This window comes from Carettochelys insculpta, chromosome 10 (assembly GCF_033958435.1).
Source record: "Carettochelys insculpta isolate YL-2023 chromosome 10, ASM3395843v1, whole genome shotgun sequence".
NCBI classification, from domain to species: Eukaryota; Metazoa; Chordata; order Testudines; family Carettochelyidae; genus Carettochelys; species Carettochelys insculpta.
The window spans coordinates 6,346,917-6,365,175 of NC_134146.1; the positions used below are offsets into that span (position 1 = coordinate 6,346,917).

General features: G+C 45.4%; 1 protein-coding gene across 1 annotated transcript in view; it reads left to right on the forward strand.

Annotated features, from left to right (window-relative positions):
* Positions 1–15,320, forward strand: part of INPP5D (inositol polyphosphate-5-phosphatase D) — an 87,815-nt gene extending 72,495 nt beyond the window's left edge. Inside the window, exons 19-28 of the mRNA XM_075003852.1 lie at positions 4,088–4,177; positions 4,322–4,435; positions 5,553–5,635; positions 6,604–6,691; positions 8,175–8,324; positions 10,171–10,264; positions 10,623–10,730; positions 11,300–11,566; positions 13,125–13,701; positions 14,415–15,320. Of these exons, the coding sequence (XP_074859953.1) occupies positions 4,088–4,177; positions 4,322–4,435; positions 5,553–5,635; positions 6,604–6,691; positions 8,175–8,324; positions 10,171–10,264; positions 10,623–10,730; positions 11,300–11,566; positions 13,125–13,701; positions 14,415–14,417 (1,574 nt within the window). The 3' untranslated portion in view covers positions 14,418–15,320. The remainder of the gene's footprint in view (positions 1–4,087; positions 4,178–4,321; positions 4,436–5,552; positions 5,636–6,603; positions 6,692–8,174; positions 8,325–10,170; positions 10,265–10,622; positions 10,731–11,299; positions 11,567–13,124; positions 13,702–14,414) is intronic.
* The last annotated feature ends 2,939 nt before the right edge of the window (positions 15,321–18,259 follow it).

The following is an 18,259-nucleotide window of genomic DNA, read 5'->3' on the forward strand; positions in this document are numbered from 1 at the left end:
ATTTGCAAATTAATTCCAATTCAAATGTCTTCTTCTGTAATATTGGAGTAAAAATCCAAGGCCAGTTAAAGACAAAGATCTGATAACTTCCCATTGCTACAATCAACTTTTCTCCAGGTGGGAACCTTTCATTTGGCATCTCCCCTCCACACACCCCTCAACCATGGGAAAATACCAGGTTCAAAATGGATTCCAATACCAGGTGGCATGGTGATATTTCCTCATTGGACCAAACACTGTTTGAACTGCCGGGATAAACAAGTCTGTTTACAAGTCCTTGGGTTGATCACCAAGCCATTAGGCATCAGGGACACCAGTACTGGCTTTCGTTAGCACATTTAAAACTATAAACAGATTCATATTTCCCCATTGTCTATTATATTTTTGCATCTTCATGGAATAATGGTCCTACCCTGTCCTTGGTCTTCCTCTTGCTTCTAATATATTTGTAGATTTTTTTTGTTACCCTTTATGTTTCTAGATAGTTTGAGCTTGTTTTGTGCCTTCGCCTTTCTAATTTTGCCCCTACATACTTGTGTTGTTTATGTTCATCCTTTGTAATTTGACCTAGTTTCCACTTTTTGTAGGACTCCTTTTTAATTTTTAGATTATTCAAGATCTCCTGGTTAAGCCAAGGTGGATCTCTTGCCACACTTCCTATATTTTCTATGCAATGGAGTAGTTTGCTCTTGTGCCCTTACTAATGTTTCTTTGAAAAACTCCCAACTGTTTTTCCTCTTATATGCACTTCCCATGGGAACTTATCTACCAATTCCATGAGGCTGCTAAAGTCTGCCTTCTGGAAATCCATTGTCTTTATTTTGCTGCTGTCCTTCCTACCATTCCTTAGAATCAAGAACACTATCATTTCAAATATCAGAGAGGCAGCCGTGTTAGTCTGTATCTTCGAGAACAAGAAGAAGTCCTGTGGCACCTTAAAGACCAACAGATATTTTGGACCATAAGTTTTCATGGGAAAGACTCGCTTCATCAGATGCATCTGATGAAGCGGGTCTTTGCCCACGAAAGCTTATGCTCCAAAATATCTGTTCGTCTATAAGGTACCACAGGAGTTCTCACTATCATTTCAGGATCACTTCAAACCAAGCTGCCTTCCCCTTTCAAATTCTCAACCAGTTTCTGGCCTATTTGTTAAAATCAAATATAGAACAGCTTCCCTTGTGGTATATTTTTCCACCTTCTGAAATAAAAAATAGTCTCCCATTCATTCCAAGAACTTGTTGGATAACCGGTGCATTGCTGTGTTACTTTCCCAGCATATGTCTGAACAGTTGACGTTCCCCATCACCACGAAGTTCTGTGCTTTGGATCATTTTGATAGTTGTTCAAAAAAGCTTCATCCACCTCTTCTTCCTGGTTAGGTGGTCTGTCATAAACCCCTACCATGACATCAGCCTTGTTTTTTACCCCTTTTATCTTTACCCAGAGACTGCTGGGACTGCCAGCTGGGATGGGGTTTGTCTTGATGCCAGACTATTGTGGGCACTGGCTGGGTGAGCCGGTTTGCAGTGAAGAAGCCCACTCAGACAGAATTCACTGTGAAATTTGTCAGTTGTCTTGATCCAATTCTTTAATAAGCATCTACCTCAGAACGAACCCCATCCCAGCTGGCAGTCACAGCAGTCTACCCACTGGATGGTCTTGGAGACTAAACTGTTCTCCTCCACAGGTGGGGCTTCCAGAGCATGGGTACAATACAGAGGGCCACATCCTCGTCTCGGGAAATCAGCCTTGCTTCAGTGAAGCTAGAGGAATGATGGTGGTTTGCAGCAGCTGAGACTCTGACCTGCTAACATATGGGAAAGCCTGCACTTCTGCAGTCCATACTAGAGCTGTCCGTTGGGCAGCAGAGGAGTTCACTTTTCAGTGCTATCAGTAGAGCACCTTTCATGAGTCTCCCAGAAGTATTTAAAAGCTAGTCAAGGCCAGTCTTGTGCCTACTGTGTGTAGTAGACCCAACTCTAACATTCTCTGCTCCAGGAGATGGGAGTTCCATTACATCATGCTCAAATTCCTCAGGTGATGCTCGGAACAGGGCTGATAGGTTTTCTACAGAGTTCGCTTTGCCCTTTCTTGGGTAAAACAAGCTTCACCATGGTATGGTACTGTAGAGAGAAGGGGAAAAATGAAGGGCATCTCAGACATTAGGCACTGGGATCTCACTGATCATACCCGTCCAAGCATCTAAATACAGTGGTAATATACTCTCCAAGCAGGCGAGAAGAAGGCACGGAGGAGGGCAAATTATATGCAGATAATTCAATGTGTGGCTTTATGAAATGAAGTCACTTTGGAAAAGACCTAGTATTTGGGCTCCTCATGTTATACCTGTTGCATTTGCCGGAAGTTATTCTCACCTAAGAACATCAGGCCAACACCCACCCCTCATCTACTGCCAGGTTTAGTCCATCCAGTTCAGAATCCCATGCTGTGAATTCATCTCTAAGAGAAAATAACAGAGCTATGTTCCTACACCATTTCTTTCCTTGTTAGACTTGCTCTTTACGTGCTGGTTATATTGCAAAAATGAACCATGGATACCATGACATATCAGGGTACAATTGAGACCAATGAGCATCTGTGTCAATCCTGTCTTGGAACTTTGGAGACCTTTGATGAACTAGCTCCCACCTGGGTCACTCACAAACAGTCTTCCAGCATGCAAGTCACACCCTGAATGTCCGTGTGTAGCTGCAGCCTGCCGGCCATACAGGGGTTATACTCGGGCTCTTACCAGCCCTGGTCATGCTACAGCTTTTAGCCCAACTCTCCCCCAGTCTCGGATTTCCCCAAAAAAATGCATAATCAATGTATGTCCTGGAATACACAGCCCTCTCCTGGACAGTACAAAATATTGTGAGTTCATTATTCCTTAAATGGAATAATGTGCCAGCTCCTTATTGCAGTTATTCAACTACGTCAGTTTAAACATACTGGATTAGAGAAAACATTAAAACAGGTTCTTTTACTAAAAACAGGGATTTTAGTGAGTAGAATCAAAGAGGCATAAAACTCAGAAATGTTTACAAGAAAAATCACAATAAAAGACTTACCAATGTCTAACATAGCAAACTACATCAGATTCAGACAAAGTTTCTCACCACATGCTTTCAGCAGTCTTACTGACAAAGCCTGTAGGTCAGGTCCCCTCCCGCCAGAATCCAGTGAATGCTTCCTTTGTCACTTCAGGTGCAGTGAGTGAATGTGAAGGGCAGGATGAGACCGAGGGGTCCCTTGAGGGTATTTGTTCCTCCTCCTTATAGTATCAGTCTCCCTCTTGAAAAACTTTTCCAGCTGGGTACTAGGAGAAAAAGAATCTGTGTGGATAGATGTTCCCTGCTGGCTTTTTCTCCCTTGTGTGAGCTTTCTTTGTTTCCGTCCCTGCTTGAAGAATCTGTTTACTGCTAAAATGCAAATTAAGGCAACCACACATTGTTTTGTCTAGGACAGACCTGTCTAGCAACCTCAGTTTGGGAAGGGCTGGGTGTTTGGAATATGTGTTAATAACATAAAGGGAAATCTTATAATTTCACATATGGAGTTGCCACGTGTATTTTATCAGGATGATGCTGATCAGCATGTCTACTGTTACTTTTAACTTGCTGCTGGCAGTGGCAGTCTTCAGATCTGGGCAGCTGGAAATCAGTGGCTGCTGGTTAGGGGCATTCATGTCATTTGCAGTGCAGGTGGACTATTTTTTTAATCCCACTTCTGTCTCACACCTGCAGTGCCCACTCTGTTTTTATCCTGCTGCCACTATTATGGCAGCACCTTTGAGATATGTTGGATCCCAGTTTCTTTGGGACCCCAGGTTCCCCTAGAGAACCTTTTGTGACTCTCAAGGGGGAAACCTCCCAGTATGACCACCTTGGCTTTACATAATTGTGGTTGATGCCTAGATTTCAAAATGAGGAAACTTGGAAATTACATAGATTAGAGGAGACAGTTGACTGGCATAACTATGTTTTTTTCTGAAACACTACTCAGTGCTGATTATTTTACAGATGGATGTATGGCTTAGAACAGAAACCCATGACATTAACTGTCTTTTCTCTCTCATTGACAGGCTGCACCAGTGACATCATGACTAGTGATCACAGCCCTGTCTTTGCTACCTTTGAAGTTGGGGTCACCTCACAGTTTGTCTCAAAGAATGGTTAGTATGGGGTAGGATATGCAAGAAATGTGTAGAGTCATATAAATACACCGAATAACTTGAACAAGAAATCTGGCTCCAAGTGAGTCTTGTTGAAAATGTGCTGTTCTATTGGAACTGAATGGGCATCCTTCCCTTTCCTAGATTCCAAGTACACAGAGTCCCAGGGGCAAATAGAATTCCTGCACTGCTGTGCCACTCTGAAGACAAAGTCCCAGACCAAATTCTACATCGAATTCTACTCCAGCTGCTTAGAAAGTAACGTTCTCCTTGTCTCCTCCTCCATTTCTGAGAAAGCTTCTCTATTTTGATCAACTCTCTTTCCCTCACTTGGATCAAAACAAATGGCCATATAGGATATTTGTGTGACGGCGGAGAGGGGGAGGGAGATGTCACAGGGTAAATTGTGATTTTTATATTACATTGTAGTAATATATATATAACAAAACCTGAGCAGTGCAGCCATTTAGCTGTAATAATGTGTTAGTGACAGGATCTTCCTTGTGCTCTTTCTTTGGTCTTGTTTGGAAACCTGTCTGTCTCTTTGAATGAGAGAACTGTGGTGCACTCGCTTGTCACGTAGGAAAAGCTTTGCTTAACAAATGCTCGATTAATTATATTTTCAGACAGGCTCCTGTAATTATGTGCTTTCAAAGTAAAGGGATTAATATTTATGTGACTCTCCGTGAAAACAAATAAATAGGCTCCTATGGGTTGGGTTCAACAGAATAATCACAGAATCAAATGAAAAAGAAAGGAATTCCACCAAGATGATTCTTCATTTCAGTACTGAAAGTGGTATGCTATATTCCTCAGTGACAGGGCAAGAGCAATGTATGTCATGTGAGACCACGCGCCCATGCTGTGTTCGTTGAACAGCCTGTAAGTGGGACAGCAGGCCTCTGCTGTACGCTTCATCACCTTATCCTCCTGACAGAGAGCCATGTCAAAGACACTTCCAGAACAGATTATTTTTTGGTTGCATCCAAATTTGCATAAATTTCTATGGAAACAGCATATTACCAGGCTTAAATTAGAATTTCAAAAGTGTGCTATCTTGAGTGGCGTGGGAAGAGCTGTCATATTCTCACCTCCCGTCCATGCCTGTACTGAGTCTTTTAATGCCAAGTTTGACTGCAAAATAAAATCATTTATCGATTACATAGTAAGGTCACTTGCAAATTGCTATGAAAGTAGCCACTCAAGGTCTATCCCTCAAGCATCCCAGAGCCTTCAAAATCTTGTGCCCAAAGGAGAAAATCCCTAGCAGACCTTTTGGGATCCAGTATGTGAAGGCATCTTTGTTACTACAGTCTTACTTTGTGGGTCTCTTTCTCACCTGGTCAATGATCTTGTTTTGCTTCACTCTTTGCAGGCTTTGTCAAGAGCCACGAAGGGGAAAACGAGGATGGGAATGAAGGGGAACTGGTGGTGAAGTTCATGGAGGCCCTTCCTAAGGTAAGTGGAGACTATTTTTTCCACACCCATTTTAGAGAAGTCCTCTGTCTGCAAATTTGATGAACAGCAACCAAATCTGTTGTTCACATAAAAATTGATATAAAGGGCGAGGCCCCATTTTGGAAAGCTGATGGAACCCCTTGGCATGCAGTATGAAGACGAATAGTTTCCTGTTTTCTTTAGTCTGCTAATCAATGGTTCTTCTTGACATCCTTGAAAAAAGGCCAAAGCATTCAGGTTGGGAATGTGCAAGTTAAATGCCACACTCTTCCAAGACAGAATTCTTATCAACATAGGGAGGAAGTAGCCTTAAAAAATTAGGTGCATACTGTAGAAAACATTTATCTACTTCTGAACGAGAGACTGAATTAACCCTGTGTTAAAAAGGACCATCACTGGCCTAGCACTAGCAGCAGGAAGCCAAGCCTCTGCTCTTCTACTCCCTGGACTGGCAGAGGCTGGAGAAGCTGCAGTGGTGGCACTCTTGGGCTTGGCAAAACTGAGTCTTTGACTACCATCATAGACAATCCAAGAGGACTCTTGGGTGCAGAAAGTCTGGCCTGGCCAGGTAGTGTGAGGAATGCTCTGCATGGCCTTGCAGGGCAACCCCCATGACCTTACAGTAAGTGGATATCCTATCCAATTAGCTTGGAGCAGATTGAAATTAGGGTCCAAATAATTTCCTCCTGGAGATTTTCGACCAAAAGGAAGCACCACAGTGGTTCTCTGTGTAAATGTCTCATGTGCAGCCTCCAAGCTGGGAATGGGAGCAGGACACTTTAAAAATGTATTGTGTTCCATCTTACATCTTCAGACCTCATTGAAAAGGTCTGGGTTGTGCTGGCAAGAATCCCCAGGGCCCTGCCTGGATGAGCCTTGACCAGTCTGAGCCCATATACAAAGGGAGAACTTTATTTTTGTGTGCTTTCCTCTCCACTGTATTGACTCCTGTCGGCTTGTCCTTGCAGCTGACCCCGATTATTTCAGACCCAGAGTACCTGCTGGACCAGCACATTCTGATCAGCATTAAGTCTTCAGACAGTGATGAATCCTATGGTAAGAGCCTAGCTCTAACGCTGAGTATGAGTCAAGCTCTCCTTAGAGTGTTCCAAATCACCGGAAGAGTGGGAGAGAATGGCAGTAATTACTACAGACTGAAGGTGTTACGGTGCTCTGTATTCTGATGTAGAGCTTCATGGAGATGACACGCAGGTTGTGTGCAACGTGCTGTATGAGTGAGGATTAAAAGACTCAGCACAGTAGATGTCATCTGTGTAAATCTGATCTTCCCTAAAATGACAGGGACTTAAAGGAAATGAGCCCTGCTGGGATTAGAGCCAAGCTCACTCTCTGTCATATGGGTTTTAGCCAGGACTTGTTAATACCACTTCCTTTGCATATTCCATGTCTGAGGCCACTTTTTCCAGGGCCTGAGAGAAATTCAGTATCAGTGCTCAGCCAAATTCACTATCACATCCTGCTTAGCCAAAGGACTGCAGTCCTGACTTGGAGAGAGCCATTGTGCTGGCAGCCACCTACTTCAGATGAGGGACAAAACTATTCTTCACAACAATGGATGCTCAAAGAGCCAAAGTCACTAATGGTGCCTGAAGTGTCCTGTGCAAATCCTTATCAAATACCCCAAAAAGCGAATGGTTGCCCCTTGCCCACCTGAGTTTGCAGACATCACATAATTCACATTAGCTGTGTCTACACGTGCACGCTACTTCGAAGTAGCGGCACTAACTTCGAAATAGCGCCCGTCGCGGCTACAAGCGTCGGGCGCTATTTCGAAGTTAACTTCGACGTTAGGCGGCGAGACGTCGAAGTCGCTAACCTCATGAGGGGATCGGAATAGCGCCCTACTTCGACGTTCAACGTCGAAGTAGGGACCGTGTAGACGATCCGCGTCCCGCAACGTCGAAATTGCCCGGTCCTCCATGGCGGCCATCAGCTGTGGGGTTGAGAGATGCTCTCTCTCCAGCCCCTGCGGGGCTCTATGGTCACCGTGGGCAGCAGCCCTTAGCCCAGGGCTTCTGGCTGCTGCTGCGGCAGCTGGGGATCCATGCTGCAGGCACAGGGTCTGCAACCAGTTGTCAGCTCTGTGTATCTTGTGTTGTTTAGTGCAAGTGTGTCTGGGAGGGGCCCTTTAAGAGAGCGGCTTGCTGTTGAGTCCGCCCTGTGACCCTGTCTGCAGCTGTGCCTGGCACCCTTATTTCGATGGGTGCTACTTTGGCGTGTAGACGTTCCCTCGCAGCGCCTATTTCGATGTGGTGCCGCGCAACGTCGAAGTTGAACATCGACGTTGCCAGCCCTGGAGGACGTGTAGACGTTATTCATCGAAATAGCCTATTTCGATGTTGCTACATCGAAATAAGCTATTTCGATGTTGGCTTCACGTGTAGACGTAGCCATTGTGATTCAAAGGAGAAATTCTCTTTGCAGTCGCATTTGAAGGTCCCTTTGTTCTGTTTGTACAGAGACAATAGAGATGATGCTCGTTATTTTCTCAGCTCCAGACTTCCTCCCTCTCCTCTAGGTGAAGGCTGCATTGCTCTGCGAATAGAGGCTACAGAATCACTAGTCCCCTTTCATACTGTGCTAACACACCATGGTGAGAGAACTGGGATCTTCCAAGGTGAAATCAAGTTACAGACATCACAAGGAAAACAGAGAGAGAAACTGTATGGTAAGAGCCTGGTCCTTGGAAGTGCTCACTCCAGATTACTATGGTCTTATCCAGAAGGGCCTGATCTAATTTCTGACAAAGAACTGATCTTAGACAAGCAGCATTTTTAGTTCCTAACAGCCAACAGATTTCAGTGGTGGCCAGTGTGACCCAAAGATGAACTTTTTAGGGCAGATCTACACTATACCTGAAAGTCAATCTTAGATACGCAATTCCAGCTATGACAGCTGCATAGCTGGAATCAACTTATCTAGGATTGACTTATCTGGACATCCTCACTGAGGAAGGTCAACAGGAGTTTCTCCTCTTACTCCCACGATAATGGGGAGTACAGGGGTTGACTGTCGAGCCTTGATCATTCGATTTTGCATGTCTCCACTAGGTGCATGAAATCAAACCCCAGATGATGAACCCAGACTGGGCCAATCTCCCAATAAGAGTAGATGTACCCTTAGAAACTGTGTATTTGAGCAATTCCAGAAAAACACAGCAGTCATCTGCAGCTCTTCCTCTGCCTTCTCCATGTGAATTAACAGACTGAGGGAGCCCTCTACCTTTCTCTCAGAAATGCAGTCTTTGTTCCAATATATAACTGCTTTTCCCACTTGGGATGGCTGTTTGAGAGAGACAGATTTGCCTCTCATCCAGACACCTGGAAGTACTTTGAACAGGACACTAAGGAGTCACAAACTGAAGTTGCTCAACTAAAGAAAAATAATCCTCTTTTTCTAACTTGCTGTGTGTTGTTCTCTTAATCCTATGTCAGTATGCTGCAGAACAGAAAAGATAACACGTGTTTTCATTAGCAATAAAAATTGCACTTTGAACGTGCATAGTGCAACTCAAGTGGACACCTACCATACCCACCACGGGGCTGCTGCACTCTCTAAAGAGGATAGAAAAATATTAAATTCTGTTCTTAGCTGAGGCAGTAGGAACTCATTACCATTGCTCTTTGCTTAGGAGAAGCTAACACACAGGCTCATGCTTTGAAACCATCCGAACAAAGTAGGTATCAGCATCTACAGAGGCTCAACCATTTGTATTGTGTGACCGTCACGAGCCCTTGGAGACCAGAGATGCTGCTAAGCATTCATTATCATCAAACACTTGGTGCTGTGGGATTTTTACATTTTGAAAGCTCCTTACAAATATTGTTTAATCCTCCCACTGAGGCAAGGCACATGAATGCATGGGCTTCATTTTACCATCAGTAGCCCCTACTAAATTCACTGGAATTATCTGTGTGAGTAAAATTATGCATATCCCAAAGTGTGTCCAGGATCAGGGCCTTTGATTTCATGTGTTTGGAAGTTAAAGAGGGAGGGATGTAGGTGGGATATTCAGAAAAACTATTTCCCCAGGAGGCTGGTGAAATGTGTTACCTAGACAGGTGGTGGAATCTCCATCCCTAGAGGTTTTTAAATCCCAGCTTGACAAAGTCCTGGCTGGGATGATTTCGTTGGGGGTTGGTCCTGCTGTAGGCAGGGGGGCTGGACTAGATGTCCTCCTAAGGTCCCTTCCAGCCCTAGAATTCTTTGATTCTATGATTAAGCAACTTTTGTCTTCCATTTGCCAATAAAGCACAGCGTGCACTGATGATGTCACAGGAATAATAGTTACACTATATAAAATCTAAGGAGATGTAAATCCCAGCCATCCAGTACTGACTGGATAAAACAGTCCTTTTGGACATGGCCTTTCTACGCTCTGACATTCTGATAGGCTGAGCAGTCTAGCTAGATATAGACATTAACACAGGACAGCTGAGAGCCCCAAGATCTGAAGTTGTAAGCTAAGGTTATGACTCACTCGAGGGCTCTTTCCTGCCTTTCTTTGCCTCCAGACTTTGTGAAGATTGAACGTGATGAGACTACTGGGCAGAAACCAAAGGGCATCAGCAGCCTTGATCTCATCAAAGAGTGGGAGCAACCTAACAGGTAAAGGGCCAACAGATAACAGCTCGAACACCCAGAAGCAGTTGCCTGTGTTGGGAGCTGAGGGCGGGAAGGCTCTCACTGGAGGTTGTGAATGTATTATAAAACAGAATTAGTAAGAGCTGGACAGCTGCTCCTCTACACCCCTTACAACTACCAGCCTTCCTGGTTTTCCTGGTAAGAGCTATAGAGTTAGGATGTCCGCCCTTGTCTTTCCAAATAAAGAAATGAGATGGCAGCAGCTGTCTGTACACGGGAGAGTGGAACCAGAGATAACTATCTGACATGGCAGGAAATGAGAATGGATTGACAAGGCTGCGCTGCTGTCCCTGTCCTCAAACGGGCCCTTTCCTTCCAACAGGAAAGCGAAACCTACTCAGTTGATGGCTAAAGAAGCAGCAGCTGTTGCTCGCTTTCGGGGAACTGCTTCCTCGTCTGCAGACGCACAGGTCAAGGACGACATGTTACGGTAACCTCGCTGCTTTAACATGGCCAGCTTGGGCGTGGGAGCCACTCTCAGACTGCTGGCCTTACCCAGCGAGTCACTGGGTGCTTCTGATTTACTCCGAGAAAGGAGAGCTCACTGCTCCAGTTTATATGGTTCACCAGACCCATTTTCTGTCTAGGCAGCTGGCTGCCTTCACCTCCCACTCAACAGAGCTAGGCTAAATTTCAGTGCTCTAACTGAACCAGCTTGCACACTGCTACACAGCATTACGATCTGCTCGTTCCTTTGTATCTCTCTGCTGCAGCGGTTAGCTGAAGTACAGGGCCCAGAAGCAGCTAGAGAGCAGTGTGTAGACTACTTCACAGCACAGGAGCCTATTGGGGGTGGGTGGAGGAGTGAGTGGTGACACTGACCTGGCAGCCCGCTCTGCAAAGGTCCTGTGGAGGGAGCAGCCAAAGACTCCTGTCTTATCTTCTCCACAAACAGTCCCAGTCAGGGGCATTGGGCCATTTCCTTAGTAGCTGTCTTTTTACAGGAGCACTAGGCAGGGAACTGTGTATTTTCCTCTTATCATTCCCTTTTTCCAGCAGCTCCACCCCCACGGACATCAGCAATCCCAGCTATATGGGTGTGGTCTTCTCTCAGCAACTCTCTACACCTGGACAGATTAAGCAGAGCCCTTCATCAGACCAGACACCTGCCTTCTGGACCTATGACCCACAGCCTAAAGAGAACGTCCCTGTGACAGGGCAGAGAGAGGCTTCCTCCACACCTTCCTCCCAGTCACCCCAGTCTCCAAAGCCATCTATTCAGCCTACAACAAACCGAGGCTCTGGCCCCAGGAGTCAAGAACATGTGTGAGTCTTTGCCCTAGCTCTGCTGGTGTGCTGGTCTCCACCATTCCTCATCCCAGCCCAGTCACAGTTTTGTTATCAGTGTGGAGGGTTGGAGGAGCAGTGAGATTCTTCACTGACCCTCAAACTTTAGGCACAGAAAGAGGAAACAAGCGAGCTTGGATGCTGGCCTCACATGTGCTAAGGTAAAGTAGTATGGCAAGCCCTCAGGGCTGCTCTTAGCCCAAAGTGCAAGCTCTGTGCATAAATCCTTCCCAGTCTTGATCTGGAGGAGAGTAGCCACCCAGAAGTGAAGGGCAGTGTGGAGGACAGCCCTTCCCACCTGGTAGGAAGGAGAGCACCCACATGTTAGTTTGCCATGCTTTCAGCTGCACTCCTGTGCAGCTCAAACAGTTCTAGTTTGTTTCAGAACATAGTGCCCATGCGTCTGAGTAATCACCAGCTGTGAAGCCCAGTTGAACCCATCCAGCATCACAGATATCCCTTGGCTGCCAAGCTCCTCACTGAAATGATGCAGTTATACCACACCCATATAATCTCTGGTTTCATTCCATTCCTTCTAATGGAGCCCCTGTGCTGGGTATTATCTGGGACTGGAGCCTAGTTTCCTAGTAAATCCATTTCACGCCCTACATAAATGGAGTTCAGAGGAGCCTCCATCTGAAGCACTGCCTCCCTCTTTCCATGGCACGCTACTTACGGCGTCTTCCTTCACTTGTCTCCCATGCTTCACAGCCCCACACAGAACATAACCACAGACTGACCCAGGAAGGCCTCTGGAGCAAGGAATGATGTTCATTCTCAAGCCCCGTTGATCGTGTGCCTCAATTCCACTCTGTCCAACAAGAGTTGTGCTGTCTTTTGCGTGTTCAAGCAGTTGTGAGATCAGTAGCCACACAAGCTCACTACCCCATTCTACAGCTGCTGTCAGGCATGAGAGTTCGGTTTGTTTTCACACAGGGGGCTGCAGACTTCACTGAATGCAAAGTAACCCTCTCACCCTGCAATATGGTTAATGTGCAGCTGGGTGCTTCGAGGGATGCTTTATTCCTCCACCTGAACCACCTGGCATTGGGACCAATGAGAAACTAGGTTCTAATGCCCTAACTGGGACACCAGTGTGGTGTCAGTTCCTATGCTTACGTTCTAGAGACCTCCATTCCAGTCCCTTCAGCCACAAGGGAGGAGTGTTATTAATTCAGTCAGATTTGTGGTCTTCTCAAAACCGTCACAGCACTTGGCACAGTTTGGCTCCATTGCCAATTTCTGTGTAAAGAGAAACCCAGTTTTGTCAGGACTGAGCTCTGGGGGCAGTTTGCCCCACAGCACTCTGCCCATCCTCAGCTCACCTATCAATAAAGCTTAAACAAAGCAAAACACTGTTCTTCCGCCAATGATTAGACTGGTATTTTGCCATCTGCAGACGCTCCTCCACATTTCCCTCTGCACAATCAGCATCAATCTCCCATGCTTACTTTTCCATTTGCTCTCCCTGTTTCAAGTCACTCAGTGCCAACTCCTAATTACACCTGTCATTTTCATATTGCCTTGATGGCTGTAGGCCAACTGACATGGGGAAAAGTGTGACCGAGCCTTTGCTTCAAGAGGAAGGGCAGCAGAAGCCCGAGATGTTCGACAACCCACTGTACGGCGCCATGAGCTCAAAGGGGAAGGTGGCAGCCAAGAAGGACCAGGACTACACCACAGTCCTGCGAAAGGACCAACCTGCTATTCCACATCTTGGCTTCCTTCACAGTAAGTCACATGATGCTGACAGCAGCAAGTCTCCCAACAAGCAGCCATCCCCTCCTTTCCTGGTCCCCACACCCAGATTCCGGTCCTACACCTGCTCCAGCCAAGCTGAGGAAAAGACTGTGAGTGAAAAGGCTCAGGGCAAGCAGAAGCCCACTGCCTCCTTAGAAAACCCAGCGGCACTGAAGAAACCAGTCAAGCCCTCCAGGTCTGAAGTATGTCCAAGCAATCAGGGACAGTTCAGCAAACCACCTCTTCCTACAAAGAGCCGGGCAGTACTAGACAAGCAAATTACCAAGGGCCGAGACTACCGAGAGAGTTCAGAGCTCCCCCATCAAGGAAAGAATCGACCCGAAGAGGGGCCAGTTGGTAGAACAGCCACACCGGTATGTTGCTTGTTGGAGTTGGAGGGAGGGAGAAGGTGTATTATGTTCATATAACACGGTAATTACTTTCACATTGTTTGAACCAAGTATGCTGGGCAAAAACTTCAGCTACTATAAGCTCACCTAACTCAAATTGCTTCTCCCTGGAAGATCAAAACTTGGCCTATATATGGTTCAATGGTAAATTTGCTTTGCCAGATTAATGAAAAAGGGGATTACGGTAGTAATCCGTTGAACCTACTTACCAATTTAGGCGGCTCTCAGCGCTGGCCCAGCGGAGCCCAGACATTTGTCGTGGCGGCGGGCGGGTGGATGCTATAGTCAATTGGAGCCGGGGTCCAAGGCAACTGCCTGGCTCACCTTGCCCTAAGACAGGGTCTGGTCATGCTGTTGTCCAGAAATACACATCGAGCTGTTGCTTTACGTAATAATAACAGCTCCATCTAAGTGAATTGATTTCACTGAACCATCCTCTGAGTTCGAACATTTAAACAGAATAAAAAAGGGGACAGTGAAGTTTTGTGTTAACAAGAGGGACTGGAAAGGCAAATGGACAGATCACAAGAAGTAGGGTAGGAGATGAAGTGAAGGAGCGAGAGATGTGGGTTTGGGGCAAGAAGGAACGAATTATGTCTGATCACGTCTGTGATAAGATATTCATAGAAGCAGCAGCAGATGAACTGAAGCACTGTTGGGTTATTTTGTCTCCACAGTGACTGCAATGTGACAGATGATACCCTACGAGGAACCCCAAAAGGAAGAAACATGAAGATTACCGTTTTGTTCACATTACTATCTTCTGGCCTGGTGTTGAAAGAACTGGGATGTTTAATTTTTGAGAGTGTCTATCTCTTTATCATTATAAAAGTCTTCTAGCTGAGAAATTTAGCATGTTGTTCAGATGAAGAAGAGGCAGGATAAGGATGACAGATGCAAGAGGACTAGGTTCCCCACTAGCCTTTTGCACTGTCGCTTTGGTACGAAACATTAGCATTATCTTGGAGAAGAAGAAGGTATGGACACAAGGACAAAGGCATCGGTTGGGTGCATGGAAAGAACTCTCTGCACAAACCAACAAAAACCTTTATCTTGAGTTAATAAATCTCAATCCTTGGTGATGGTTACTTCAAAGGAGCCATCTTGAAAGCGGTACAGATCCCAGAGCAGGTCACATGGGTGGAGCCAGGCATCAGGAGAGGCTAAGGAAAGAGACTAAACAACAGGCCTTTAAGAGTGTCCTTCCATACAGGGCTTCAACTTTGTCATTTATGGGAACCCCAAGCTGTGTACAGGCATCCACCAGATACAGGGATCCATGGAGAGCTTGGGGATTTGTTCCCTGGCACTGTAGCTCTTCTTGGCTACGTCTACACGTGCACGCTACATCGAAATAGCTAATTTCGAAGTAGCGACATCGAAATAGCCTATTTCGATGAATAACGTCTACACGTCCTCCAGGGCCGGCAACGTCGATGTTCAACTTCGACGTTGCTCAGCCCAACATCGAAATAGGCGCAGCGAGGGAACGTCTACACGCCAAAGTAGCACACATCGAAATAAGGGAGCCAGGCACAGCTGCAGACAGGGTCACGGGGCGGACTCAACAGCAAGTCGCTCCCTTAAAGGGCCCCTCCCAGACACACTTTCATTAAACAGTGCAAGATACACAGAGCCAACAACTAGTTGCAGACCCTGTATATGCAGCACGGACCCCCAGCTGCAGCAGCAGCAGCCAGAAGCCCTGGGCTAAGGGCTGCTGCACACGGTGACCACAGAGCCCCGCAAGGGCTGGAGAGAGAGTATCTCTCAACCCCTCAGCTGATGGCCGCCATGGCGGACCCCGCTATTTCGATGTTGCGGGACGCGGATCGTCTACACGTCCCTACTTCGATGTTGAACGTCGAAGTAGGGCGCTATTCCCATCCCCTCATGGGGTTAGCGACTTCGACGTCTCGCCGCCTAACGTCGATTTCAACTTCGAAATAGCGCCCAACACGTGTAGCCGCGACGGGCACTATTTCGAAGTTACTGCCGCTACTTCGAAGTAGCGTGCACGTGTAGACGCAGCTCTTGTTAGCAACCAGTGTTGTTCCTCCTTCATGAAAACATTCAAGAGTGAAAGGACGGAAGTATACATAGACATGGGAGCAATAGATTAGGCCCATATACGGTCTGTCATTTTCAGTTGCCTGAAGGGAAGTCAGTCATTCCAGCCGCTTTGTTTGTATGGCATTTTCTCTACTTTGAAGGACATTTGGCTGGTTGATTTAGTAGCATCCTTATTACATCATGCTGACCTTACTGTATTTTTGATCATTGCCTGAGAACCAATTGTGTAAATCTATTTGTAATTTCTATATACGTTAACTACTAGTGCGTAGGGTAATGGTGATGCTGGGCCTATTTGTGACTTGATCATTGCAACTGTTCCCTGGTTGTTAGGAAAAAATAAAAATTAGATCCATTTCTAACCATCTTATTGAAAATTCAGAGTTGCTGCCATCTGTCTTGTTTGCTTAGTATTTGTTCAGTGCTATCCAGCAAACTAAATTAAATAGCCCGTGCACACAATCACTTATTCTGAGACACCAGACAAGATCAAATGCACCAGGAAGCCCAGAAAGGAATAACTTGGAAGATTGGATATTGTTATTTATTATAATTTCCTCCACAAAACACCTGCATTAGGGAAATTTGCCCCCAGCAATGTAGTTGCTCTGTTGCTACCTAGGAATCCAGGAATTTGTGTGCATAGGACTCTGTATCCACCTTGGTGCAAAAGAACTCCGGCTAAATTCATTCTTATTTAGGTGGTAATGGCACTTGCTGAACGATAGGTCTGCATAGGACTCTGTATCCACCTTGGTGCAAAAGAACTTTTATGACTATGGTAAAAATGGTATGGTAAAAATGCTTAAACTCTGGCTACATTCATTCTTATTTAGGTGGTAATGGCACTTAGGTGGCAATGGCACTTGCTGAATGATAGGTCTGCATTTTGCTTGAGTAACAGACCTAGCACAGACTATGGAACATGGATGGGGTCTTCATATACAAAACTTTTCCCAATGGGACTCGTTTCTCCCCCCCACCCCCGGGACAAGCACAACACTTTTAACACTTCTCTTTGCTTATTTCACTGGGTCTTCCTTGTAGAAACCTAGAACTTTGTGGGAAGATTCAATGGACAAGGCATTTTTTTTTTTTGCTCTAAAGGGAGTTTTACTTTTCTATTTCATACTTTGGGAAATTCATACAGGTCCTCCTCCTGGCCTTGCCTCTGAACTACCCTGCTTGAAACGATGATTTTATTGTCTAATACGAAGAGTGGAAAATTATTTCCCTATAGAAAATCAAAGTGCATCCATGTATGTGGGGGAATGGAGACTTCAGCTGGACCATCTGTAAAAAGCTTTGACTCAGTGATAATGGTCAGTCAGCCAATCTCTTCCTACTTCTCCATGTAGGAACCATGACACACAAAGAGCGACCTGTATAAGGGAATGTGCAGCTGAATGAGCAATGAAAGGCAGCCTGGAGAGTACGGCATTAAGTCAGCTGTTTGTACTTGTAACTCCAATGGTACTGTGATCACCTGTGTATTCTGCTAGCAGTTTTGGATTGGATGGGTTAGCAGAGTGCTAGAGTTCCAAACAGGTGCTAGAGCATGCCATATTGCTCCAGCATAGAGAAAGTGTTAGATGAAGAGACGCAAGATGTCATTTTCTACATATATAAGCAATTATCAGAGTATTATTCATAGCAGTTTTTCAGTATATTCTTCCTTCGCTCTTCACCCAACACTGACAAACTATATATATATAAAACAATCTCATTAGCTATTTCCACTATTGCCTATGTTAAGATTTTTTCCCACAGGGGTGTTAACAGAATCTATTCTGAAAATGGTTCTGTTAAGGGTATTGGACTGATTCTTAGCACTACATGATGTGAAGTCAAAGCTCTCCCACTTTACAGAGGTATTTTGGTATAACCCCTGGATGGCAGAAGAGGTGTTTAGGTCCAACTGTAATTAACCATATTTTCACCATATACATCCTGGTGCACAGAACACAACATGAATCCTGAGTTCAAACCTGCTGTGAACCTTTGCTCTCAGCTCATTGCCCTTATCCTGGATTATTCATTTTATTTACAGCTTATCTTTGTGCCAGCTCCCAAAGGCAGCAAAACAAAAGCTGCAAGTTACACTAAGTGTAGGAACTGGTACACCCACGCAGAATTATCTGCTGGCTTAGAATGTGATGTGCATGAATCTGCTCTTAATTACCACTCTGCTTAGTTCCCTCTCAATTTAGTTTAATTTGATTTCAGCTACTAAAGGGGAACAAAAGCCAGTTTTGCCCAAAGGAACAGAATTACTGCAAAGAAAAGAACATGCTATAAACAAAGGCTCAAGCTGGATTCTAGTGCGATGCTGATTGACGCTGTACCAGAAAGTGTATTTAGAAAACTGGAGTCAAAGCTCCAGTCTGAATTAACCCTTTACTGGCAAAGATATCCCCAGGGTTGTGTAAATGTGCTCGTCAAGCCTAGA